We start from the raw sequence: 27895 nt of genomic DNA, 5'->3' as shown, positions 1-27895 counted from the left end.
CACCTTCGTTGTGCTGCACGCTACAATGTGTATGATTAGGCACAACGTTAGGTTCTGTTTCCTGAGATGGTTTTGTCTGTTTTGAGCTCTCGTTTATGTTATTAAATAGAAGTGGGACGTTATTTGTACGCTGAAAATCATGCCTCAAAGGAGTATAGTTGAATATTTTTCTGGTGGGCATAAAGGATATCGTTGTGGCTATTGCCATTCGACGGACAGCTGTTATTCTCATGGTATTTATATTCACTTTTTTGATATTGACACTCCGATAGTGGGTTTTTTTTTTTTTAATAATGTAAAACTGTGTAAGTCAGGATTTAATTTCATAAAACAGTGCGATCTATTGATATAAACAAATTAATTCATTTGAAATATATTTATATAATTTTATAATGTATTGAATAAAAGGATCTTTTTCTTTCCAAAATCTGATAGCGTAAAAGTCATTCAACTTAATGAATATCTTTCATCAGGAATGTTCTTTTGATATGTGTTATTCATTTTCATGTTAAAACGTTAGTCTACCTTCTTTCTCTGTCAATGATGTAATTCGCTAATGTATGTATAGAAGTTGACTGAATTAGTATTGTGATGGATTTATTGTGTTTTTGTACTGAATAGGGATTTTCCTTTTGAATTTTTAGGCTTTTTTTTTTTAAATTTATCCTATTGCCTTTTCTTATTCTTTGATTGGAAAAAATTCATTTAATGCAATTTATCTTTATTGACTCATTTGTCCTTTGAAATGAACATGTTTAAATAAATTTCTTTACTGCATGAAAATATGCAATAAAAAATATATTAATACTTCACATATTAAGCTCATTTCTTGTTGCATAGACATGTGTAAGTTACTTTCTTGACATGTGTAAGCTATTTCAACAAATTGGATGAATTGGTAACTTGCTTATCTGTTTTTTACTGATTAATCTTAATATCAGTACTAGATTACAAAACCATCAAAAACTTTATTTCATATAAATTTTGGTTCTAAATAAAAATTCATATTAGGAATATAAAGTTGGAGGTTACTAATATATAAAGGTTGGAGCTTTTCTGTTAGTTTGACATAATCCAAAACATATCATATTTAGTAACATTATAAAATATGTGTACTTACTATGCAGTAAATCAAAAGATTGTGTAATTATTGGTTGCTTTGCAACTTTTTTTTTCTCATGTTTCATACTATTATGGATTTGTTTAGTCACAACTAATAAAAAAAAAAATTTTTTTTTGAGGGTGTATTGTTAGCAAAGTTCTGTAATAGATAATATTTTTATAAATATTTTAAACAAATATTTTTATTCAGTAATAAAAATTTTTTGTTTTCATATTTGGTGTAGGCTATGGATTAAAAAAAAAAAATGTTAAGTAGTTAAAAAAATAAAAATTGCAAAATATTACTTGAACTCATTTCACTATATTGCTTCAGAAAATAGAATTAAGTAATTTGATTAACTGAGACATTTCAGGTTAAAAAATTTGAAAATGATTTTTGTTTTATTACTTCATTTTTTAAACTGGGCTTGAATTGCATGATGGTGTTAATGTTGGGCATTTTTTGCTCTCAAACACCATGCACTTTACTAATGCCTAAATAGAAAGATATTATTGCTCTGTTAGTTAGATTAGTTCAGTATTCTCTTATCCCAAACATTTTTTTCTTTAATGGTTTCTCTATGAATTAAATCCATAAATAATTTTTTTAATAAAAAGTATAATTTTATTATCATCATATAAAGCAGTTGGGCATGGATATCCTAATTTCAAACTTTTTCTGTATAACAAGTAGTTGCTATATTTATTTGAAAGACATCACAAAGTAATATATTCAAGTTTTGAATACAAACATTTATTCAATTTGCTTTCCTTCTGTTACATGGATATACATAGAACCTGTAATGGAAATTTTAGCTAACTTTCTATAACTGCTTGTCAAATTTGCCAGTAACTGTCACATTTCGCACTTTCAAATGAATTATGTAACAATGTTGCACATGATGACGTTATCTCGTTAACATATAATTGCATTGGTGGATCAATTGCTGAGTTAACAGAGTTAGATATTTGTTACTTAGGTCACAAAATTCTCATATTACTCTCAATATAGTTTGTGTATGTAAATATGGGAATTTTTAGAAAATCTTGTGTGTTTTTTTCCTCACTGTCTAATGAAATATCAGTGGTTTGTAGCCCAAATCACATCTGCTGTTATCAGAATTGAATAGACCTATTCTAGAGATATTTGTCATAAATTTCACCATAGACTTTTTTTGTATCATGTATCAAAGGAGTGCATGTTGAACATTTGTGTAGCTTGCATTCTGAACTTTCATTACTTCTTGAACTTACTATCTTTCTTCATAACTTGCATTCTTACTATCTTTCAGCATTTATCTGTTATACTGTGCAGTACGGCGGATTGAAAAAATCAATTTTTGATTTTTAATTTGTAATAGTGCGGAAAAGTTGCCTTTTGTTATAGATAAAATAAATGAATAAAAAAAAAAAAATATTTGAGCACATCTGGAGGTGCCGCAAGGACATTAAAGTTTCATAAAAACACACTTTTTGCAACTTTTTAAGGATTTTTGTGTGCTTTGATTATGAAATAAAAAGCTTTCATTAGGCATTGTCATATGAATTAAAGTATAAAAACAGTTTTACTATTACACTGGCATGGCACTGAGACATTGCTGGAGCAGTTGTTGTTGAGGTAAGATGGAGATTTGTCCGGAGACAAGGACAGAACTGATTTCAAATCGATAGCTTTGCTGAGTTCCATTCAGTTGGCATCTCACCTCCATCTATTGTGTAACTGATTTGTTAGTTTGTGCTTGTGGGCTTTGCTGCGAGTAAAAATGTCTCAGTCTAAATTAAGGAAGACAAGACAAATATCGAGTGTTCTATTTTTGGGAAATTTAGTGATTTATTTGAAGTTGAACACACTACTGATGAATCTAGTGCTACTTTTATATTAGATATAATTTCAAAACTGCTTTAGAGAAGGATCCTTCTTTAAGCGAAATATGTGATACTTTAATTCCCATAATAGAACAAATATGATCAAGAGCTTCTATTCCCGTTACTTCTAGCAAAAGAATTTCACAAATGATTAAAGCTTTTCATGCTAAATACAGAAATTTATTAAAGTCTAAAAGCAGAAAATGTTCAAATGAGTTTAATTCTGATCTCATAGAATTTAGAAAAGAAGTTAGTCATTTATTTGATATTGCTAACTTGTATAAAAGAAAAAAAAAAGGTACCAGTTATGGAATAAAAAGGTTCTAAACGATCAATGCTCTAACAGGAAAATCGTTATAGGTAATATTGATATTGCTACCACAAGCGCTTTGTAGAAGAAAGAATAAAGAACTACAGAAAATAGTTAAGCTTAATCAAGAATGGGCAAAAAATACTAATGCATCAGAAACGATTACTGGTGACAGTGACAACATTGAAGAACAACAGTGTTCTTCACAAAAAGAGGCAAGCCAACCAGATCCATCAAATAGACAAGCAGCGATAAAAGTACTAAGTGCTTGTGTAGTTTAATATTTTGTTAAAACTTTAAACAGAAGGCATTTGAAGCTGAACCAAATAGCTTAGGGAATTTAGTTATCGACTTTCCTCGGCTTCCTTGTCACATGCAAGCAGTGGAAAGAGCTGTGAGTCTGATGGCCGAATTGGCTCAAAATGTCAGTGGTACAATCACGAGAGAAGGATACATAAGAGCAAAAATTGACTCCTATATGAATATGATAGAATTTAATTTAAAAAACTGTTTAATGTAGCAAAGAAGTATAAACAAACATTTTGCAGCTGTATCATTTATAATCATTAAAGATACAGAAGTAAAAAACACAAAATTAAACATAAAAAATATTTTTTTATTATTATACTTTGTAATTAATAATTTTTTTCCAATTGTAATTCATATATATGTATTTAAAATCATCTTTTTCAACATTATATGAACGAAAAATTCATAAAAGTATTTTATAAAAGTTTATAATTTTACCTTTAGTTACCTAAAAGCTAACTTTTTACCACTATTGCCAAACTAAAATCTAAGAAAAAATTGTAAAGACCTTTTTAAAAATTCCCATTTTTTTTTTTTTTTTTCAATTTTTTTACAAATTTCAAGCTTTTTGTGGCACCTTAAGATAATGTAATATTGCAACCAAAATTTTAAATATTGTTTTTGAACTTAAAAGACATCTTTTCTGCACTATTACCAAAATAAAATCTAAAAAAAAATTTTTTTTAAGGCCATTTTTGTTTCACCCTACTGTGCAGCTTTGAAATTACTGCATTCATTTTGATTCACTCTGTGTGTACTTAAATTACTAAAAAGAAAAAGTTTTAGTATACTGATTTAATTAAGCATTGTATTGTCCATAGTTTAATTTAAAGGAATTGACATCATTTATTTCATGGAATATTTGAAATCTTTTTTAAATTTTGAATTTGTTATGTTATTTTTACAGGCATGTGGGCTCATGTTTTAACACCTCTTGATTATCAAAATCTTATAGACAGAGGATGGAGAAGGTAAGATAAAATATATATATATATTTACTTATTTTTTATCAGATTAATTGATGAATTTCCTTCAATGTAATTTTTATATGGAAAGTTAAATGCATATTAGATGTTTCTTGGTTTGCAGTTACTATTGTTCTTTTATTTGTAGCAAGCATATTGAGGTTACTTACTTAGCATTAATTTAAGCTCCAAAATATATTTAATGTTAAAGTAATATGGAATAAATGTATCTAGCATTTAAAATGAAACTACTTTTCTCAGTAGTGTTCTGACAGGAGGAAAGAAATTATAGATGCCTCAGGTGTAATAAAGACAAAATATCAATGTAATTATTTCAGTTTTTAAAACTGAATATGTTCTTGTGCAAAAAGTGAGAGGGATTAGCTTTGCTATATTCCACCTTTTCTTACTTTTACTGCTTTAATATCTCAGTGCTAACATCTGCATATAACTGGGTGTTTATTGGTCTCAAATTTATAAAGCAGTTTCAAACTTCATTACCATTTCAACGATATAATTTAAAATTCTAAACTGAGAGAAATATTTTTACCCTTCTAGACTAATTACTATCAAGCTTTTCATAGCTGAAGTTAAATGCTAATTAAAATTAATATTATTGAGCTGTATTTTATATATATATCTTATTTTCTTCTATGCAAGCGTGTCAATCTATTGAATTTGGCATCTTCACAATGGTCATTGCTCAAATCTAGAATATATTTTGTTATATTCTATATTTCTTAGTTTAAACTTTCTATTCACAAATTTACTTAAAATATTGAATAAACATAAGTTGAAAAAAGCCTTTAAAAAATTCAGAACTTTAAGAATTTTATTAAAAAACAACATTGTAGATTTGAAAGGATTTTAAATTTCTTAATGTTTAACATCTGGTATTTGTGTATAATAACTACCAGATGTAATACAAATAAATAAATAGTATTTTTTAACTTAATAATTCTGGAATTTTAATTTAGTATGCTAATTTAATGCATTAAATTAATATTTTACTCATTTTCTCCCCCTCTAAATTAGACTGACATTATTTCTTAATGGAGACAATGCATACACATGAATAAAAAGCATCTATTTAAAAACTTTATTGTGTTCTTTCAGAAGAAAAAGAATTTCACATTTCAGCATAGTATGAAACAATATGTAGTTCATTGGCAAGCATGGTTCTGCTTATACCAATTGAATGTGATATTATATGAATGGTTCTTATTAATATGAGAGTAAAAATTGTGAAAGAAATATAATGTATACTTTTTTTAAAGCTGCTGATTTTCATAACATATACTTTTTGTTAAAATCAGTTAATTTTTAACTTTACATTTTATTTTCAAATGGAGTGAGGGCCCATTTATTCATGTTTCAAGGATCTGACATGAAATGAAGTGAAAATAAAAAAGACTTTTTAAACAAAATTTAATAAAAGTATTGGTTAGTACAAATTAAGTAGCTCTGATGCAAATTGATTGGAAAGTAATAAAATTTTTAATGATAGTGCTAATATATTACTTCATATTGAAAGTAATAATTAAATTTTAAAGTAAAAAGTTCACCATAAAAGTTGAAAAATGGTATGTGCATTGCATGTCTTGAATGTAAATTTTACCTCTCTTATTTTATACAATTTATTTGCAAGTAAGAAGGCATTATTTTTTTTTAAATGATTATTTAATATCCAGTTGTCTGAAAGTATTAGGCTAATTGAATATTTTATCAATTTTTTTAATAAACTAATTTAGTTCAAAGTTTTTCAATGGAATCTGCTACATTTTTAAAGGAAAATGGAATACTTCATATTCTTTATCACTTAAATTAGCTTGTAATAACATTCTTCTGTTAATTCATCAGTTATGATTAATGCCAGGTATCACAGTTTATATACTTATCAAAAGGGATTTCTGCTCCTCAGAGATTCCAATTTCTTCAATGCTGAAAATAGTGCACAACCAAATTTTGTATCATATAAATAAAATACCATATCATTACAATGGTTATGAATGAATTAAGACTATAATAAAATGATGCATAATTCAGAAATATATAAATAGTGTTTTGCTGTATATTGATTTTTCTTGATTCACAGTGAACCACAAATCTTTTGGATTAAAATGTATTGTATTTATTTGAACTATTTTTTAACCTGATGACCTGTTTAATGTTATTTGCATTTGAAGTATGAATTTAATAATGTGTAATCGTAATTTTAAAGAAAAACATTTTATTCTCCTATTTAGAAGTGGCAAGTATTGTTATAAGCCTACAATGAATTTAACTTGTTGTCCATTGTATACAATCAGGTGAGCAAAGATTTCTTTTTACATTTAAAAAATGTTATTTCACAGTTTTATATTTCCTATAATTTTATTGCTTTTTTCAGGTGTGAAGCAAAAAAACTAGTGTTGACAAGATCTCAGAAAAAGGTTTTAAAAAAAGTCCATAGGTTTTTAGCATATGGAGAAAAGAGCAAAGTAAAATTTTTTTTTCTTTTTTTTTTCTCATTTGCATTTCTATTTTTTTTTTTTTTTTTTTTTTTTTTTCACTTTTATTGAAACTTACATTTGTATTAAATATAAAGCCTCATATCCATTAAAAAAAATTCTCTTAATAATAATTTAATAATTTTCTTATACATAAGAATTTAAGTTTAATAATTTTTATATGCATAATATTATGCAATGTGAAAATAATATTAGTGCATTATTATAAAGAAAAAAATATGATTATTTTCGTATGTATATAAAATCAGTGCTATTTTATAAATGATGTAAATGAGCTTTTTGTTTGTTTGTTTTTGGTATGTCATAAAACTTTAGAAGAAATTATTGTTTTAAAAGAGCTGTAAACTATTTATATATAATTTTGATGTTGATATGTCGGATTCTACATACTAAGATTTTCTCATTCTGTTTTAGTATAATACTATACCTATCTGCTATATCTGCTGTGCTATTTACAGACAGTTATAGTCTGTACTATAACTGTCTGTATATACTCTGGATATTGTAATTATTATGGATATTAATATTGAATGTAAATTAAAGAAGTAAAAAGAAAAAGTGTTCTGGAGAGAATAAATTTTGATTGTAAGAGTAGTATAACATCTTGGAAAAATGTAAAAATTGATTGGAAAAATTTTCAAATTTGGAATTTGAAATTTATGATATTTACAGACAGATCTAAGAAAACAGATAACAAATTATTTAAAATTCTTTGATTAACTTCTATTTTAGTATAAGTATTGCAGTGTGCATATTTAGCTATATTGGCTTTGTAGCTGATCCCTGGTTTTGTACCTGGTTGATTGCTAGTTGAAGACATAGTTCCAATTAAGATTTGTACTTTGGTCTAGTACTTATTAAATCTGTTGGAGTCTAACGATTTCTTGCTTGTAGGACAAGGATAGTTAGAAAGGAAAATACTAACTTGAATATCTACTTCATTATAATCTAATTATTTTAATTTTTCAGGTCTGTCTTAAAATATTCATCTGTCTTTAAATACCAATACAAGTTTTAAAAATCAAAATGTTATTTTAATTAAACTAAACTTTTTGCATATTATGGATTGCAGTATTGTTTGATCATAGTTTTTTTTTTTTTTAAAGGAAGAATATTTATATGTTGAAGGAAGGAATGTTGTTAAATAATTTAAAGAATATGAAAAATGCTAATTAAAATATTAATATTGCAGACTATGGAGGATATTATTTTCTAGTTATTGTTAGTAAAGTTTTATTCCTATTAAGTATTTATAATTTTTTGTTTAGGGAAATGAAGGAGCTTCTGGTGATAAAAGCGACCAAGATATGGAGGTATCTTTTGACTGTCCTCAAGACATAGATATGCAAAGTTTAAAAAGGATAAAGAAAATCAAAACTATAAATAATTCAGATATTAAAACAGATAAAATAGGTAACTATTCTAAAATTAATTTTTTATAATTTAAAAATAACTTATTTGAATAAATTTTGCAAACTGCTATGTAACTTTATAACTCATGAAGAAATTAATTTGTGAAAATAAAAGAAGCAAGGAAGTATTTTAGAGGTTATATGCTTTGAAACATTATTTTTTATTTTCTAAAATATGATTTCAATTTTTTTAAGTATTTTTCAAAGGATTTTGTATGAACAGCGGGGCAGCAAACCCTATCTTATTTTAAATAATTATTTATTAATTTATTTTATATCATTTATCAACTTTTTTTTGCTTAAAAATTAATGATTTTGATTAGCTATATATTACACTATTCATTAGTTTCTTTCTGCTAATGGAATTAAGATGAGAAAACATTTTATTACTTCTTGTCACACTGAAATTAACATTCATAGATTGCCCTACTTCCATCATGGGATATTTTTGTTTGTTCTCTTTGTGCATACGAAATATTGCTAAATTAGGGGGGAAACTTGAAGTAGTTAACTAACTAGCTTTCTAAAAGCTGCACTGAGGTTAACCTATCTCTAAACATTAAGAAAATCTATAACTGTCATCCTTCAGTTTTTTTTTTTTCTTTCTTTTCTATATATTTTGTTTCTCTTGATTAAAAAAAATGTTTTAATATTTGGATGAAAGAAAATGTTTCTAGCTTAGCATGTACAGTACTAAAATTATTTTCATCATATGTCCATAATTATAACAAGTTACAAATAGAAGAAAATAAACATATTTGGAGAATTTTTGTTAATCGAGAATAGGAATAACAATTTAAGGAGTTGTAAAATTGTTATGCTGATGCATTTGCTTATGTATAGTTTTCAAAATTTAGTAGTTTGAAAAAAGCATTAAAGGCTGCTCATTTATTTCTTCTTAAATGAAAAAAACAATCAACAATTTACATTGATTAAAAAAAATTTGTCTAATAAAAGTTAAAGCAATTTTTATTTTCTTGTTGCAAAAAGAGAGTTTATCAAAAAAAAAAAAAAAATACAATGAGAGTTTGATGTATGAATACACTTCATTGATTTTCCTGAATAATAGTTTAAAAAAAACTGTTTGTGAAGATAATTCAAAAACTTTAGTATGTAGTTTAGTATGTAGTTTATAAATTGAAATCATTGATTTTTTGTAACTTTTGGCCAAATTTTTTTAAAAGTATTTCTGTGTGGCTATGAGTATGTATATGAATATAATAATTCAAAAAATGATACAAACTGAATTCAGTGCATGATTTTATTATTAAAATTTTATATCTCTATCAAATTATAATCAAACCTGTTGAAGGATTAACTGCTTACAATTCTTTCTGCTTATTCATTTGTAAATGCGATAATTCAGTCATAAAAAGCTAAATGAATGAATATTAATATATAATCTTTTTTTAGAATGATTGATATATCTAATTTTTTACCACATTCATCAATTTGGCATATTGTTTATGTGTATATAAATATAATAACTCAAAAGCACAATAAGCATGAAAAATGGATCTTGGCATCAGAATCATAAATTTTGAACCGAATAATTTAATGGGATAAGATCCAAATTGCAGACTTGATTCTTTTTCACTGTATAAGAGTAAATACAAAATGTGTTAGATTGTGTAAGTATTTGAAGAAATTGAATTAAAAAACCTTCGACTGGTTTGAACTGACAATGAATTTCAACTCTCTAGAATTATCTTTTGCCACCATGTTGGATTTTGAACAGATGAACCATCACTGTGTATAAATGTTTAGTCTTTTAATAATGCTATTAAAATTGAACATTATGAAAGTTGTTCCTAAAGTGATAGTCAGTGACAGCACAAGTTAATTGTAAACCCTAAAACCACTACGCTTATCATTATACCAAGAGAAGTTGTATGTCATATGATTCTAATTTATTTAAAAGTAATTTGATGTATTTGAACACAATGTTTTTTAAACACAAGTTATTGTTATCTTGTGCAAAATGTTTTTTTATTATTTATTCAAAACTAAAATTATTTAATTTTATGGAAATCATATTCCTGTAATCTATTAGAATATAAATTGCATCATTCACCTATAATCTGGGTATTCGGAATTTTATGTGTGATGTTAACTTGAATTGACTTAAATATCATAGAAAATTCTACTTTTGAAAAATCTTTGGCTGAAAATCTGTCATTATGTGATATTTTAATATGTTTTAATTTTTCTAATCCTCATAGAAACCAGCACTGACAGTCACAATGTCAGCACTTCACTAAGTGACAAATGTGATTCATCTGATCAAGCAACAAAATCTAGTCATACAGTTCCATCATCAAGTGATACTTCTTCTTCTCCTCTCAAATCTAGTAAGAAAATTTTTGGATTATGCAGTAATTATCTTAAGATTAACTTGAAATATAATAATTTTTAAATTTTTAATATTTTATTTAATTAAAAATTTTGTTAAAAATCTTTTCCCAAAATGCTTACACCCAATCAATATGGCCATTTACTTGTAATTTTTTTTGCATAAGTTTGTTTTTAAGGCTGATCCTAAACATTCAGTTTTTTTATTTAATAAATAAGGAATTTAAAAAAATATTTTCTTTGAATTGCATAGGTTTTATTTGTGCTCTAATTCAAAACTGAGTTCCCTAATTTTACTGTGTATCAGTAACTCATTAGAAAGTTACAAATACTATGAAAAAGCTAATAAGAAGAAATATATAAAGAAAAAAGGAGACATTCTGAATTTTTCTTCTTATCTTAAATTATTTTGTATAATTTATTAAAATCTAATTAATTAACCTTCTTTCTATTATATTCATTAGTTTCTGTCAATGACTATCATAATAAAGTGAGTAAAAAAACTATTTACAGAAGAGCAAATTTTTTTCTGATGATTTGGCAGAAAATTTTGTTAGAATTTATTAATTTTTTGAGTAATTTAAAAGTATAGTAAAAACAGGTAAAGAAATCAAAATTTCATTTAAACACTATTATAACAACTTTTTAATGTTAACTTATCATAAATTCTTGAAATGTGTGTGTGTGTGTGTAATTTAAATTTATCTTACTTTCTTAAAAAAAAATTATTTTCTATTTATTTGAATTAAAATTCTGCTGTAACTTTTGAGTTGCATGAATATTTTTCTTCCCATGCTTCATAATCTTATATATATATATATATATATATATATATATATATATATATATATATATATATATATATATATATATATATATATATAATTAAAAATTAAGGAAAATTCCCTTGTGTAACTAACTACATCTGAATGTATTTTCAGAACTTTTTTTTTTCTCTTCTTTCTGTTTTCCTATTCAGACAGCATTACTGATTTGTCATAAATTTTAAAAACCTTTCCAAAACTTTTAAAATTAGGCATTTTCTGTAATGAACTTGAAAGAATAAAAACAAATCATTTTTAAAAATTCATTGTTTGCTCTTTACTAAGTAAATATATTTCACACAGTCGCACACATCTAAAACACATTGTTTTAAGGGATTATAATGACAAAGATTGAATTGTAGTATTATGAAAATTAATAAATAATTATATAAGATTATTTTAAATTTTAATTGGAATATATATATTTATAAGAAAAATATTATTTACTACTTTTTCTCCTTGTTGAGGTATCATATTCTGTTTTCTCTATTGTCTTTTCATCCAAGGCTGATTGTACTCTGAAATTTGAGGGTGTTCTCGCCCCAAGCCAAAATTTTCAGTTTTTTTTCCCCCCCTTCTAAAAACTTTTTCTTTTGTCTGAATGAACTTAAAATTTCTTTATGGTCACCAAATTAGATTTTTTTTTTCAAACAATAACTCACCAAATGTGACAATTCAGACAATCTGAATTGCAACTCTAGAAGGTGAAGGTTGAATTTTTCTTCCACAAAACCTTTATTTATTTATTTGTTTTTGTTTGACAAAAGATCTTTATGTAATTCTAACTAGAGCAAATTCATCATTGTAACATTTAACTTAATTTTAATGATTTATGATTGAAATTTTGAAGGTTATCTGCTAATGATTTAATTTTATTTGAACTTATTATAATAAATCTGTTTATGACTAGCCGCCTGTGATGACCAACTTGTTTTCTAAAATTAATGTTTACAATAATTTTCAATTAAATATTTTATGTAACTTGGTTTCTTAATAGCTTCTCCAGCAAAATATTTTAAATTTCAAATTTTGATAGTCATATAATTCACTCATACTATTATGGAGGCCATAAACCATTCTGTTCATTATGCTATGTATTTTTCTCTAATTTTATTTGACCTCCTATACAATTTCAATTTGAAATTAAAGTGGAAATAATTAAGTTTCAATTAATACAAATACATTTTTTTTTTTTTTTTTTTTTTTTTTTTTTTTGCTGAAACCAAGAATGTTTTTTTTTTTTTAATGAATATAGAAAACCGAATTTAAGAATTCTCATAATTGATTTTATAATTGATATAATTTCATAATTGATAGTTGATTTAATATTTCAGCATTCAATTTACAATACAATGCAATATTAATATTATACAATACAAAACTTTATAAAAATTTGTTTCGTCACAGAATTCAGTTTTTAGTTTTATTTTTAAAAGTTTTTAAATGATGTAAATAACATTTTATTTTGTTTCAATTCTGAAAAAATTATGAAATCCAAAAAATATGAAGCATTATTTTGGTTCTAATGAATCATATTGAATGAAATATTTTTAATACATCAAATTTTAAATAAAATATAAAATATTTCTATCTTTTGTGGCCAAATTGAGCCAAATTATGAAGTTTTGAATAAAACATTTAACATTTTCATAATATTAAGCCAATAAGATTTGGGAAAACACTGGGCATTAATTGGCGTGTCTTCTTTGAGGTATTCGATGGAGTTGCCTAAAGTCTTGCTGTTTTATAAGATAGTAATATTTAAAATTTCATAACTCACTCAGTTTTTAGATACAGTAGTCTGAATTTTTCTTTTTATTTAAAACTTTTTGCTTTTAGCAACCAGCTGGTTTGCTGGAAATATTGGTTATTTTTAATTTTCATTAAATTCTATAAATATAACTATATCCATGATACTGCTAAATTATTAGATATTAAGCCATGCTTTTTAATTGTCTCTTACATATGCTGTATTTATTATATACATGAACCTTTTTAATGGAGATAAGTTCCATGGCATCATGGTAAAAATGGTTATAAAAAATGTAAATGTTCGGTTGGTCTATCTTCTAAATTTAGTGCTATTGTAGCTTCATCTTTTTATTACATATTAAACAAACAATGTTAAAACTACAGATATAAAAACTCTGTAAACTACACAGATATTAAAGAAAAATCCTTCTTTACCTTTCAACAATAGTTTAAAATCTTGCAATGAAATAGAAATGAAACATTGAAAGCAATTTTGACTTCTGTGGCAACAGTGTAATCTATTTTTAGAAATTTTCAATAGACAATATCAAAATCAGAAAATATCAGAATGATTAGTAAGTTTTAATAATTTATAGTCAAGTTTTAATATTTTGATTCCTGCTGTACATAATGAAACACAACTTTTATTTCTTTGATGAAATTGATAAATAATTTGTTAAATACAATTTCAGTTGATAAAAAGTTATTAGATATAAAAAATTAATAAACATTTTTTTCAGTTATCTTAATCAGGAATTGACAATATTTATATTGTTAACTTTTGGGTAGAAGTACTCATACTAAAAAAAAGATGCAAAAATTAATTAATTTATATTAATAAAACTAGTTAAATCTGTTATTTCTCATTAATCTTCTCTTCTTGGTAATTGTTCCTCTCCAATGCCTGTTAATTGCAAGCAGTTCAGATTCTAAAGGAAAACTGATAGAAATAAGTGAAAACTATTGTCCCTGAATAAAACTGAACTTTCATTTATTAGCTGAGAAAAACATAAACGTAGCAGTTCCCAGAATTTTCTTCATTCCCGAAAATGTAGCCTAAATTTTGTAATTAAAAAAAATATTGAAAAAACAAATTGCCTTGAAATAAATGGATTGCTTTAATATTTCTTTTAATTCTAAATTTATAAAAACATATATTTTATTTTAACTGTACAACTTTTTTTTTTTTTTTTTTTTTAGAATACAACATTTTTTTATTCTTTAGACATTTAATAACTGTTTTATATGGAAAGACTGGTATTTGTGTTTTCTGTATGAGGCAATGATTTCTTTACAGTTTTATCCTAATATTATGTCCATTGCTTACTTCCAATTTTGCTTAGGTAATTCAAATAGTAAACCTCCATGTCGTAAAGCAAAAGAAATACGAAAAGAAAGAAAATTGCAAAAGTTACTAAAGAAAGGGTTGTCTGAAGAAGAAGCTTCGTCATCAATTAAGGTATATTTTTACTCAAATAATTTTTGCACATTTTTCTGCCATTGAAGTAATCAATCCTTTTGCTTTTTAGAAATTTTGAAATAATTGATTAATTTGCCTGATTTTTTTTTGAAATATTGGATTGATTTCTCAATTTATAGCACAAATTATAGCTCAATTTATAGCATTCCTTACTTCTGTAATAATAGTTGAAAAGGTTATGAAATGGGAAAATGCATAAATGCTCTTAAAGTAAAATAATATTCATAATATATTTTCACTCATAATATAATAATATTTATGTGTTTTATAATCTTTTTGTATTATATATGCAAGATATTTAGGATCTTTTCATATTTTTGTCTCAAATATATGCAAAGAGTACAAGTGCTTTGATAATGCTAATCTTATGTCCATAAAATAAACTTAAAATTACAAACCTAGTATGTTTTAGGTTAAATCAAAAGCCCTGGTCTGAATAATTTTTGAAAATATTTTCTCATTAAATCTTTATTCAGTATTATAATTTTATTCACAAAGCGTCTTCCTGTATGTTTTCGAAAAACTCACTAGAATGCAGTATATATATAAATAAATGCCACACATGAGAAAGCATATATTTATATATCATTTTTAAGTATTAATCTTATATATATACATTGTACAAATCTAAAGTTTTTGTTCAATCTTGATGAAATTTTACATACGTATGGTTTAATGAGATCATTTCTACTAAGAGGAACATTGTTTTCAATTTTTCTCCAAAATTAATTAAAATTTTATTTAATTAAAAATTTTATTGGATTCTGATGCTTTTCTGTGACAGCTTTTGAAAATGTTACTTAAAATGTTTGCAAAAGAAAAAAAAATGCCGTTTTAAAATTTAATAAATAATTTGTATTTATTAGTTGATTGCAATATTTCTTTCTGATTTTTGACATTTTATTTAGCCAAAGACAAATGAACCCAAAAGCATTGAAGATTTCCTTAATGAACCTTTACCTCTAAAACCTGCTCATAAATTAGAGGTTTGTATATTTCAGTTTGTTAACATAAAAGTAAAAGAGCTGTTCTTCTGTTGTTTTATAATATTGTGTAGAATTATTCTATTAGAGAGTATTGATTTTATTAAATTTAAAGCCATTCATTGAATTATATTGCAATTTATTAATTCTCTTTTGAAAGCAATGATAATTTGATTTCAAAAAATGGCTTCATGTAACTTAGTTCTATTTATTTGTAAACTAGAATTAGTGTGTTTGTTATTGCAATTTGATGACTGGCCTTTTTAAAAATAAAAAGGCATAAAGTTCTGTTTGTTTAAATCCTTCCATGAATCATTTCATATATATATATATATATTTAATTGAATTATGCCTTTACAGTTGCATTAATGTAGTATATTATCATATTGTACATAACCTCTTGCACTTTCTTTTCTCTTGTCATTTGAATTTTATTAAACTTGTAATTCAAAACTTGTTTAAATTTGAAAATGCACATTAATGTTAATGATGAAGATTAGACTATACTGCACTGGCCGTTATCTTTCTTATTTTATGTACTTATTTATGCTTGTTTTCAATATTTCAATTAAATAGCCTTGTCTAAACTGGAAAGTGTTTTGAAGGCAGTGTAATTTTGCTTTCAGCTTCGATTGGTCTCTTCAAGGTCTGACAATCCACTATTTTGTAATCATTTTGAAGAATCATACAGTGTTTATAAAAAATATCAGATGACTGTACACAAGGATCCGGCTGAGAAAGTTACAACCAAACAGTTCAAACGTTTTTTGGTGAATAATCCTTTTCAGGTAAAACTTTTGATTCCTGAAAGTAATCCATATAGATGCTCCTGAAATTATGTGCAAAGTCTCAATTTCTTTTTCTCTATACATTCAGAATAATTTGGTTATTTTCCGGAATGCTAAGATTGAAAGTACAAGTAGTTCATTAGTTAGTATCAGTTAGAATTGAATCAATATACTTAAATGAATGAATAGTATTTGAAACATAATTTTTTATGTTGTAATTTCTGTTCTTCTCTTATTCTATTTTGTGTGTATGTGTGTGTGACATTGGTTGGATATGGCAGAAATCGGGATTATGCAATGTTTAATTGATTGTGTAAAGGGTACTTTTTTTGTGTGTGTTTTGAACAGCTTTTGATTCCTACTATCACTGGGACAGATTTTTTCCCCACAGTTATAGAAATGGGACTATGAGTGAGAATTAGTATATACTTTCATTCTGTGGTGTTAAAATATGTGCAAATTTTGTGTGTGTATGTTGATGGGTAAATGTAACTTTGCTTGTACTTAAAAGCATAATATTCATCTTACGGTTCATTTTTAATCTTTATCTAGATAGAATTATTCATAAATTTCATGGAGATCTGGGAAGGGCTGTTTTTCTTTTTGTTAGGTTTTAAGGTCTGATATTTTGATCATCAAGGTAATTTAAGCTTGTTTTATTGTATTTATTGGACATTAAAATATGCTTTACATTAGAATACCCCCCCCCTTCAACATATTTACTACGAAGGCCACATTTTAAGTGAAAAAAAAAATATTGTAAGAAATGGATATTTTTGAGTGTGTTATTATCGATGCAAGTTTAAGATATTAAAAGATAGAATTACAAAAGAAATTTTTTTTCCCTTAAATTCTAAATAGAGCTCTCTACATAAAATTTTCAATCATTTGCTGTTTCCTACAACTCCACATTCTTATATTTATTAACTTGGTTCTTTGAAAACTTTCCAGTTTAGATTGGGTTTTCCTTTTTCTTTTATTCAATTTAAAAATTCATATTTTCATTTATTCAGTTACGACTTATACGTTCTCATCCAAAATCAAAAGAATTTCTCTCTACTTATGATGAATCACATAAACTTTATGTAAAATATCAGATGGCCATACATCACGATGCAGAGGAGGATTGTGATAAAGAAAGTTATGACATGTTTCTGGTTGAGAGTCTTTTTGAGGTATAGTTTTCTTATTTTGTGATGAATTTAATTATTGATCATATAATATAGTGTTTTACTTTGTTAATTTATATCTTCAGGGATGTATACTATCTGACTTTTGAAGAAAAGTAATGTATCTTTATAAAATTTCTTTCTGTATATATTTTTCAGAAGATGATAATTTTTTTATATATGTCATGTGAGGTAGAATCTATGTGGAATTTTTTAAAAATCCATTTATTAGGTTGTAATATACTACTAAATGAGTTAGTTGGCTTTCTCTTAAAATATTGCTAATGTTGATTTTAGTTAAATTTCTTATATAGTATTCATGATTTCCCCAATAAATTAATGATATTAAAACTGCATAATTTTAATAATTTCTTTTTATTGTCTGTGCATACCTTCTTAACCCTTTGACAAAATTAGTTTAAATAATTCTGAGTAAAAGTAGTGGTTTTTGTGGGATGAGTGTGTATATGATCATCTTGTCCCAGCCACAGAGCCTTAAAAACATTTGAAAAAAAAATCGAACAGATTTGTCTAATATAAGAACTATTATCTTTTCTATGTGATTACAGAGAAAAATATTTTTAAAAAGATCGTAGTCAAAGGTTTAAAACAGTCAAGTCTGATAATAATATAATTCTGTTAGAAATAGATCTATCGATATATTTATATTTTATCTTCTAATCTTTATAAATACGAATCTATGAAAGTTATAATCTATGAAATTTCCATAATATTACAATTTCTCTTTAAATTCTCGATGTAAATTGCACAAAATTTCTATCTTAACTTTCAGCAATTGAAAAAAAAAAAAGAAAAAAAAAACTTATAATAAATTTAAATACGTGATGAAACAATTAAAATATTTTTGAAAATTTGCCAAAAATATTTTTTTTTAAGTTGCCAAAATTCTGGAAAAAATTGCATGACAGTTAAATTGATTCATTATAAAAAGTCAATATTTTGAATTTTAAAGTAGTGTGCAATTAATTTTCATGCAACATTATATTCAGAAGTTAAGGAAAAAAGGCTAATGTGTCACTTAGTTTTTAATTTGTAAAAACTTGATAATAAAATTTTTAATAAAACCCCTTAAAGGTGAAAATTTTTACCTTCTAAATTATATTTTTACCAAATTTGATTGTTTTAGATGAGATAGCCTTGCTGTTTGCTGATTAGCAAACAGCAAAAGAAGGAACAAAATTTTATTACTTATGGGAAAATCAATTCAGTTGCATATTATAATCTAGATTGAATGATGAAAATGTGCATTAATCAGAATTAGGTGCTCAATTAGACTTAATTTACTTTTAATACACATTCAGAAAATAGTACCAGAATAAAAAGTGTTAATAAGTTACTAAAACTTTATAGTAAAATAAAACTATAGAATATATTGTAGTATTGTAATTTTGTAATTACCTTCTATAAAAATTTTTTAATTTTAAAACAAATATTCAATTTTTTAAGGAAAAATCATTTAAAAAAATTATACTTGTTTAAAAAATTGTTTAATTTTTCTGATGAAAAATAAGAAATGAGATAAACATTCGTTTTTTGCTTTTCTTAGATCTGTTTGTCTATAATTTATATTTATATATCAAGAAAAAAATTAATTGCTGTTTCTGACTAGTGTTTCTCTGAAAATATAATCTGGGAAAATATTATATTTTGCTCCAAAAGATGCATTAGATTTTATTTTCAGAGAACACGTTTTTCTCAAGCGCATTTTGCATTTATTAATTTGAAAGAACTAATGTTTGTATCATTTAAATGAGTTACCCATCTGATGTTGTGATGCTGTAATTTTTTTTAATTGATATATCTAACTATGATGCCAATGAAACGATCCAAAATTAATATCAACCCTGCAAATAACCAAACAATATGTCTCTATCAGTAGCCTGTTTTCAGATTCAGGAAGTAATGGTTCTCATCCTGATTTGCTTTTTGCATTTTTCTTGTCAATTTGCCTACAAAAATTATTTTCATTTTTGATCTACTCAAAGATCTCACTTCTTTTCTTTGTAAAAAGTAGCGAAATTCTTATCCCAAGTTGAGTTTTACAATTTCTCTCTTACAATTTCTTCTGCTGATTGTGCAGCCTTCTTTTTGCTTACAATCTTATTAAGATCAAAATATTGTTTCTTTTAAATGTTCTGAATACTGAATATTGAGTTAATTGCAGCCATATATTTATTAGATATGCTCATGTATTGTTCTTGCATTTTAACTGGCCATTCAGCAGTTAACATCGTATTCATATAACTAATGATCATAAATAGAGTTTATTTTAGCATAGAGCTGACATTGTGAGTATCTTTAAAGGAAGTTTATATTTTATCTGGTATTATTTTCCAATAAATGTGCTATAATGTTGTTACATAATATATATATTTATTTTATATCTGAACTTTTTAAAATACAGGGCCTGTCCTGAATGAAACATATGTGTTTTGGGAGGTGAAAACAATACCACATAAATAAGTAGTAAATAAATTTTTCATATTGTATACAAATAATATATGTAAGTTTTGCAAGTTAAATTATAATTTTATTATAATTTAAATAATTAAGGAATTTTAATTAATTTCTTTCCTTAATTTCATGCTTCACTTTTTTAAAAAAATCTATTCTTGCATGTCAATATGCTTACATTCACAAAATTAAATTTTTGTTGAAGGATGAGGTCACAGATTATTTGATTAAAACTGAGGAAAGAATTGAAAATTAAAAACATGTTTAAACACATAAGCAAAATTTCTTTTTAAATGTTTAACCTCCAAATCAAATGCTAAAGCCTGTAAAATAAATTGTATTATTGTTGCTTATAATTCAGATAATTTAGTTTCTTCCATTTCAAAATAAATATACCTATATTTATATTTTTAGAAGCCAGAAGCTAGTTCATCCTCACCAGAACCATCTTATGGCTCATATCATCAACAATACTGGCTTGATGGTAAATTAATCGCAGTTGGTGTCTTAGATATTTTGCCTTATTGTTTGTCATCTGTTTACTTTTACTATGACCCTGATTACAGTTTCCTTTCTCTTGGGACATATGCTGCTTTGAGGTAATATGAATTCAATATTTTGTAATCTTATTTTTTATTTCATATTAATTTTTTTTCTTTTACTCATTAATATGATAATTCAGACTGTTAAACAGCTATAAAGTTTTTAAAAGGATATTCAAATTTTTAATCCACCAGTATGACTTGATAATGATTCAAACTTAATTAGTCTGTTTATATTTAAAATTTTATTTTTAAATATAGCAATTATCAACAGGCACTCACTCGCACAAAATTGCTTTTACTTTTGCTGTAGTTTGCGTCTAAGCACAGTAATTGAAGTAATGAATATAATTGTAGAATAAACTTAAAATATTTTTAAAAATTAAAAAAAATCATAAGAAAATAAAATTTATTTATCTTTAAAGATCTTTTTAATTTTAATGTGATGTAAAAATGATTTTTATGCTAGAATATGCTCTGAAGTTATGGAAGAAAATCATTAAAATTTCTGTTAATTTTTAAATTCTTTATTGAAATTTTGAAAACTTTTCTTAGTGAGCACCTACTATTCAAGAAATAATTTATATCAAATTTGGTTGCTCTAGGTTCAGCAGACTCTTCCCTAAACTATTTTGAATAATTTTTTCATCATGCATTTTACAGATACTGGCCATTCTATAAGTATTCTATTAACTCCTAAACATTATGTGCCTATAAAATGTTTATGATGATGTATTTAATTGTTTATAACATTTTGTTTTAGAATAACAATAAAAGTGCTAAAATTAAAAATTTTTTTCTTTAATTAAGCATTTTATTTTGCCTATCCAATTAACCCCTTACTTGCTGAGGATAACTTGCGAGATTCGGTCCTCAGTGCCATGTGTATATATACATATATAGTTGCAAGACATATATATACGCCAGGGGCAGTTAACACATTGATTTAGGGAGACATATATATACGCCTGCGGCATGCAAGGGGTTAAAAGCATAGTTGATATGTGTGTGAAACAAGATTTTCCATTATTTCAATTTAAAGAGTTTTAAAGGGGGAGGGGGGAGAGACACTTAATTGTTGAGTTTTAATCAGTATCATTTCTGAATTGTTTTAATCTTCTAAGCATTTATTATTGTTACTTTTATCTAACAAGTTTAAAGCGTGATAAGTTAACTTTTAAAGCAAATAATGTATATATTTAATAAAAATTTCTGAATCTTTAAGAATTTCATAATTTAGTTAAGATTATACTCTCAGGCAATTAAAATGTGTCATTAAATTTTGAAAATTGTGAGAAAAAATAGATTCATTCAATTAGTAAAGTAAAAGTATTTTAGCTGAAGTGGAAGTAAAGTAAAGTAAACATATTTTAACTGAAGTAGAAACTAAATATTTTTAAAAAGTGGAATTAAAAAATGTTTTGAAAGTACAAATAAATTGAATAATATGTGATATATAATATGAATGTTATATGCAGTGTTAAAATTTTACATTAATTTCCAGAGAAATTGCCTTCACACGTGAGCTTAATAAAATATATCCTGATCTGCAATATTATTACATGGGTTACTATATACACTCTTGCATCAAAATGAGATACAAAGTAAGTTAGAATTCCATTATATTTTCCAAAATTTGAAAAATTGTAATGATATTTTTATTTGTGATATACTGAAACTTTTGTTTTATTTAATTTTACTTAAAGATCAACAGAGAAAATAAGTAACAAATAGTTTTTAGCACTAAATGAATAGTAAAATGTATGTGGAATGAATAAATATTTATATATTCCACATTCAAAACATTAAGCAAAAAATTCCTCATTTTACATATTTTATCAGTTTTTTTCACTATAAATTGTGTCTTATTTAAAATAAATTATTTCAAGGCATTTTTTTAAAATTATTTTATACAGTTACTTTGTATTTAGTTTTATGTGGGCAATTACATACAAAGTTGGTTGCATTTAGGAATAAGACCAATAACTAATATATACCTCTTTTATTATGATCTGTAAACCTACACTTCTTAGGATAATATTTTATTATAATGGCATTTGTTACCCCGTTAGTTCTTCATTTTGTTAGCTTAGATGTACAATCAATTTTTTTTTTCTTTCTATATGTAAATTAGTTTTTATGTTGTAATTTGAAATATTTGTTTGGAGAATCAAAATGTAGACTGTTTTTTAAATTAATTTTCAATTTTTAGCAGCTGGAAAGGAGATCAAATTTGATTAATCATTCCATATGAGTTCTCTAATATACTAAACATAGAGAAATTGCAAAATAAAAAAAATGAGGAAAAGAAACTTTAAATAATTAAATTGCAGAATTTTATTGAACAAATCAGTTCTTGACTTGAGAGTTTCAAGCTGAGAGAAATAAAGGAGGAGGGATTGTAGGGAATTGATACATATTCAATCTAATTCAATATGAATTAAAAAATATGTAATGATGTTTGTTTCTATAATGTATAATAATTTTTTTAGGGACAATATGTACCATCATTTTTACTTTGTCCAGAAACTTACATTTTTCAACCTATAGAGAAGTGCAAACCTTTATTGGATGTTTCCAAGTATCATCGGCTGGAAGAAGATCCAACAAAAGGTTAATTTTTTCATTTGTATTTACTACAATTTTTTTATTACTTGGCCTTATTACTTATGAGAAAGCAGCTTAAAATTGTAAAACTAAAAATGTTTTTGTGATTAGGTTAAATAAGACACTAGCAGAACCTACATGGTATTGCTCCTGAAATGATAAATTTTAATGATATCTAAAGCACCATAGCATAAAATAAAGCTATGAAAATGAAGTAAAAAATAATATTGATTTTGCATTTGTGTAATATGTAGCATATTTTTACAAATATAAGGCTGATCATTAGACAAAATTGATTTTGGAATTCCATTTATTTTTCTGCTGGAAGGCATGATTTAAACATAAAGATAATCAATGAAATACATCTATTTGCACTGGGACATAAGAGAAAAAGTGTGAGAAGTTTTTGCTTCATTCTTTTACTGAGAGTTTCTTGTAGTGATTTCTTTGAGATGTGTCATTTAAAAAAAAAGAATAATAGGTATCTTTGGAAAGAAAGCCATGGGCACTAAAGATTTTTATCCTTGCCCTTGCACCAAGAAAACCATATATTCATCAATTTTTTAAAAGCGTGTCTTAGAAATAATAAAAAAAGAGGGATGTGGGGCAGAAAGTAAGAGAAATTTTAGAATAAAGTAATATGAGCTAATTTAAGGGGGGGGGAGGAAATTAACTAGTATTTAAATTAGATTAATATGTTTTATGACAATGATATCACCTAGTGAACTGCAGAAATACAAATCAAAATAAGTAGTTGGAAATCAACAATACCACAGTAGAATAAATAACACTAAAAAATGATAGAGGAAAGAAATTAGAAATTTTCCAGCAAAAATAATATTATTAAAATTATATAAAAATAATTTTCATAATTCATTTCCTAATTTAGCTCTTTTCCAAATCAACAAAAAGAAACTGAACTTTTCCCTACAGATCCATGTCTGTTACTTAAAAGTGAAGAAACTCTTTAAGCTCATTCAAAATATAAATGAAAGATTATATTTTGATTGTTCTTGTTTTAGATTAGAGAGAAATGTTTGAATAGTGACCTAATTTTTTTTTCTAAGAATGTCAAGTGTATGAATTTTAGTTTTTTAATTCTTAAATTTTTGCAAACTCTTACTTTATTTTTTATTCTTACAAAATTTAAAAAAAATTTCAAAATTCAGTGAATTTAGGTAACCGACTACGTTTAAAGGAATATTTTTGAACAATTGGATTTTTTAAAAAACTATTTATGGTTTTTAGATGTATTGTCAATTATAAACACTATAAGCACAAAAAAATTATTTGGAAATATAATATATTTTGAGAAATAGGAAAATTTGTAGTAAATTTTAATGAAATTTAACCAAAACGGTTAACACTCTACACAAAATTGTAATGCAGCAATCTTATTTTTCTTTGTACACAAGTTATAGAATATAATGATGAATGAAATGAACCAAAATCTAAGAAACATTTTGAGATGCAAAGAAATTATGGGTAAAAATATACGCATATATACATTTTTTCCATAAATTTACAACTTAATTTTTCTAAAAACACCTATAAATGAAAAAGTATTTCACCAACAATTAAACTTTTGGTTCATTTCATTGCCCATATTATTTAAAACACACGCTGAAATTTTTATGTAAATACCTCTATTAGTTTTTGAGATATCATGTTAATGGTGGATAATTTTTATGAAAATTAAAGTTTGAGAAAATTGAAGTTAAATAAATTTTTAGCTAAAATTTTTCTTTAAAATTCTCCTGGATAATAGGTCAGACCTTCCTTCCGAACTGGATGAATGAAATTTATTTTGTAGATTTCTATCAAATGCAGGATGAAATTAATTTACCTGGAATGTGGTCTGTTTATCTTTTATCATTTGAACATATTTAAAAATAAATAAAATTGGGAGAGCAAAGTGAGAAAAATTTAGTGAGCTGTATCATCAGAATTTTACATCTTATCACATTTTGTACCAAATCTATTAATGGGTTGACTGTTTTTTCAGTTTCTAAATTCATATGAATATTAATGTGATAATACAGAAAATGTAAGAACTGCATTAAATGAAGCTTGATACATAATCTTGTAACCAAAATTATAGATCTGTATTAAATTTTGGTTCCAGTTAATGAAAAAAGTGTTGAAAATGTTTATTCAATTTTCTTTATTATATTATGCAATACAAAATGTGCCTTACTGTGTCTCTATAATCAGAAGTCAGAAAGGAGGAGGACAGGGAGTGACATTGCCACATTTGTCACTCTTTTACTTTGTCTCTGATACCAAAGCTAATAAAAATCTGAATACTTATGGTCTTATCTAAGGTCCATAATTTTCATGCTGACAAATGTCTCTGTCAGGATGTATTCTGGGTGTATGAAAAATTCTTAGAGAAACTATTAGTACTAAACTTATTAAATCTGATTTTTTAAATTTTATTACAGAAGATGTAAATGGTGTGGTGAATCTGAATGAAGTCCTTGTTCTGTATGACAAGACATCGATGACTTATCCTATCTATAAAAATATAAACAAGAATGCTAACGATGAAGGTGAAATTCTAGAGTATGCCAAATTTGTTGGAAGGAAATGCTACCAAAAAATGTTATTGTACCGAGATTCATAATTTTTGTACAAATTTTTTTTATTTTATTTCAATGCAAATGTTTTTTTATGATTGTTATTTGATAAAATGTATAGATATCATATTTAATACAATATTATCTCTTTGTTACACATGAAAAAAAAGGAAAAAATATTAAAGTAGTTTTGAACTTTTAATTTGTGTAAAGTAAAATTTTTCTTCCTACAGTGTTGCACAATTGAAGGAAACACATATGTGTTTCTTGATTATGATACTCAGTTTGCAAAAATGTTTATCTTGAAAGAGCATTAAGTTAAAAAAAAAAAAACTTGTATTTTTTTGAGATTTTTTTTTTTTTTTGTCTTCAATTTTCTTTTAAACCTTAAGATATTCATTACAAAAAATATTAAATGTTTTTTATTGTTGTTATTGTTATATATGTTATTCTGTGTATAAGTATTTATGGGATTTTGAACTACATTTAACTTATTAATTTAATGAAACATTTTGGGAATTATAGCTGAAAAATCTGCTTCCATATTTTACCAAAAAGAATATTTAAATTAAAAGATTTATCAAATATTATTATTGAGTAATATGAGAACATCCAAAATAAATTATTAGAAACTTCACTCCACCAAATAATTGATTGTTATGCATAATTCTTTGTCTTTTTGTTGAGCACTAATGCTGCGACTGCACATTTAAGTAGTTAATTTTATTGCAAAGTTTTTACCAGTTACCATTAATGTTTTGCAGTTTCACTAATTCAACTAGGGAAAATAAAAAAATAAAATACTTCTGGCTTTTTTTTTCTTAAATTGTACTCCGATTTATTAATTTTGCTGAATATTTTAAAATTCAATAGTTTGATTGAAGAAAAGGATAATAAAACAGAAAGAAACAATGAGCCATTTATACTCATGCTCAAAAATTTGCTCCTTTTGAAAATTTGGTGTATTTTATGAATACATAATATAATTAAAGAAAATTATTTATTTAAACACTGTGTAATATAAATTTTAATTTTGGAAAAAATATGTTGAAAAACAATTTGCCTGTTGCAATATGAGAAAACATGACATTCCTGCCTATTTCTGTATTAATTAGTCAGTTTGTTCACTAAGAATTCATATTCACTCATGTTATGACTTTATAACTTTTACATTGTTTAATTTTATTTGTACCTAAGTATTCAATTGCCTGAATTTGGAAAACTATTTTCTGATCAATAGATTCTTAACCTTCTATTTTTTGTAATTTGATTAATGAAGTAAGACCATATTTGATATGTGTGGTTTAAAAATTGTCATTTTTAAAACTTGGTTTCATTACTGAATTTGTTCCGTATGTGTACTCATTAAAGATATTGAAGCTCATTTTATTATATAATCAAATTATGTTCATCTACTAATTCATTTTAAATTTTGAAAACTGAAGTACATTTGACAATGAACAAGTTCAATCAATAAGCATTTAAACTTAAATTATCTCTTTCCTTGCTTTAATAACTTTAACTTTATATTTATTTTAAGAGAATTCTTGTAAATTTTATATTAAGATATAGAAGATGAATGTAAATAATTGTTTATAAATGTGTTTCAATTTTAAAAGTTTATGTAATGATAAAAATTAAAAAAGAAAGTTATCAAATTATTTTTTATTTTATTTTTTTGAATAACAAAACCAAGTTAAAATTTCCTTATGTAATAATGGAAATCAATTTCACTTCACTTTTTCAAGACAAAATTTAAACAGTATTAAAACAATACAGTTTATATCATTGAAAAAGGAATTAATATTATTGTATAAAATCTTGTAAAAATGAATTGTAAATTAGTGATTGTTGCTTATAAATGTAGATAT

General features: G+C 25.0%; 1 protein-coding gene across 2 annotated transcripts; it reads left to right on the top strand.

Moving 5' to 3' along the window:
• The first annotated feature begins 19 nt into the window (after window positions 1–19).
• Window positions 20–27525, top strand: LOC129975078 (arginyl-tRNA--protein transferase 1-like). Of its 2 annotated transcripts, none has more exons than XM_056087975.1 (13): window positions 20–233; window positions 4494–4557; window positions 6798–6860; window positions 6941–7031; window positions 8330–8474; window positions 10696–10824; window positions 14745–14860; window positions 15790–15867; window positions 17666–17827; window positions 20711–20895; window positions 22343–22442; window positions 23331–23451; window positions 25890–27525. In XM_056087975.1, the coding sequence occupies exons 1-13, from the start codon at window positions 140–142 to the stop codon at window positions 26069–26071; spliced, it is 1530 nt and encodes a 509-aa protein (XP_055943950.1). In that variant the 5' UTR covers window positions 20–139; the 3' UTR covers window positions 26072–27525. The 2 variants fall into 2 exon arrangements, with proteins under 2 accessions (XP_055943950.1, XP_055943951.1); XM_056087976.1 differs by lacking the exon at window positions 17666–17827 and adding an exon at window positions 16491–16652.
• Window positions 27526–27895: the final 370 nt, after the last annotated feature.

The sequence above is a fragment of the Argiope bruennichi genome, chromosome 7 (assembly GCF_947563725.1).
Source record: "Argiope bruennichi chromosome 7, qqArgBrue1.1, whole genome shotgun sequence".
In the NCBI taxonomy this organism is placed as follows: Eukaryota; Metazoa; Arthropoda; class Arachnida; order Araneae; family Araneidae; genus Argiope; species Argiope bruennichi.
This window is presented reverse-complemented; position numbering and strand designations above follow the sequence as displayed.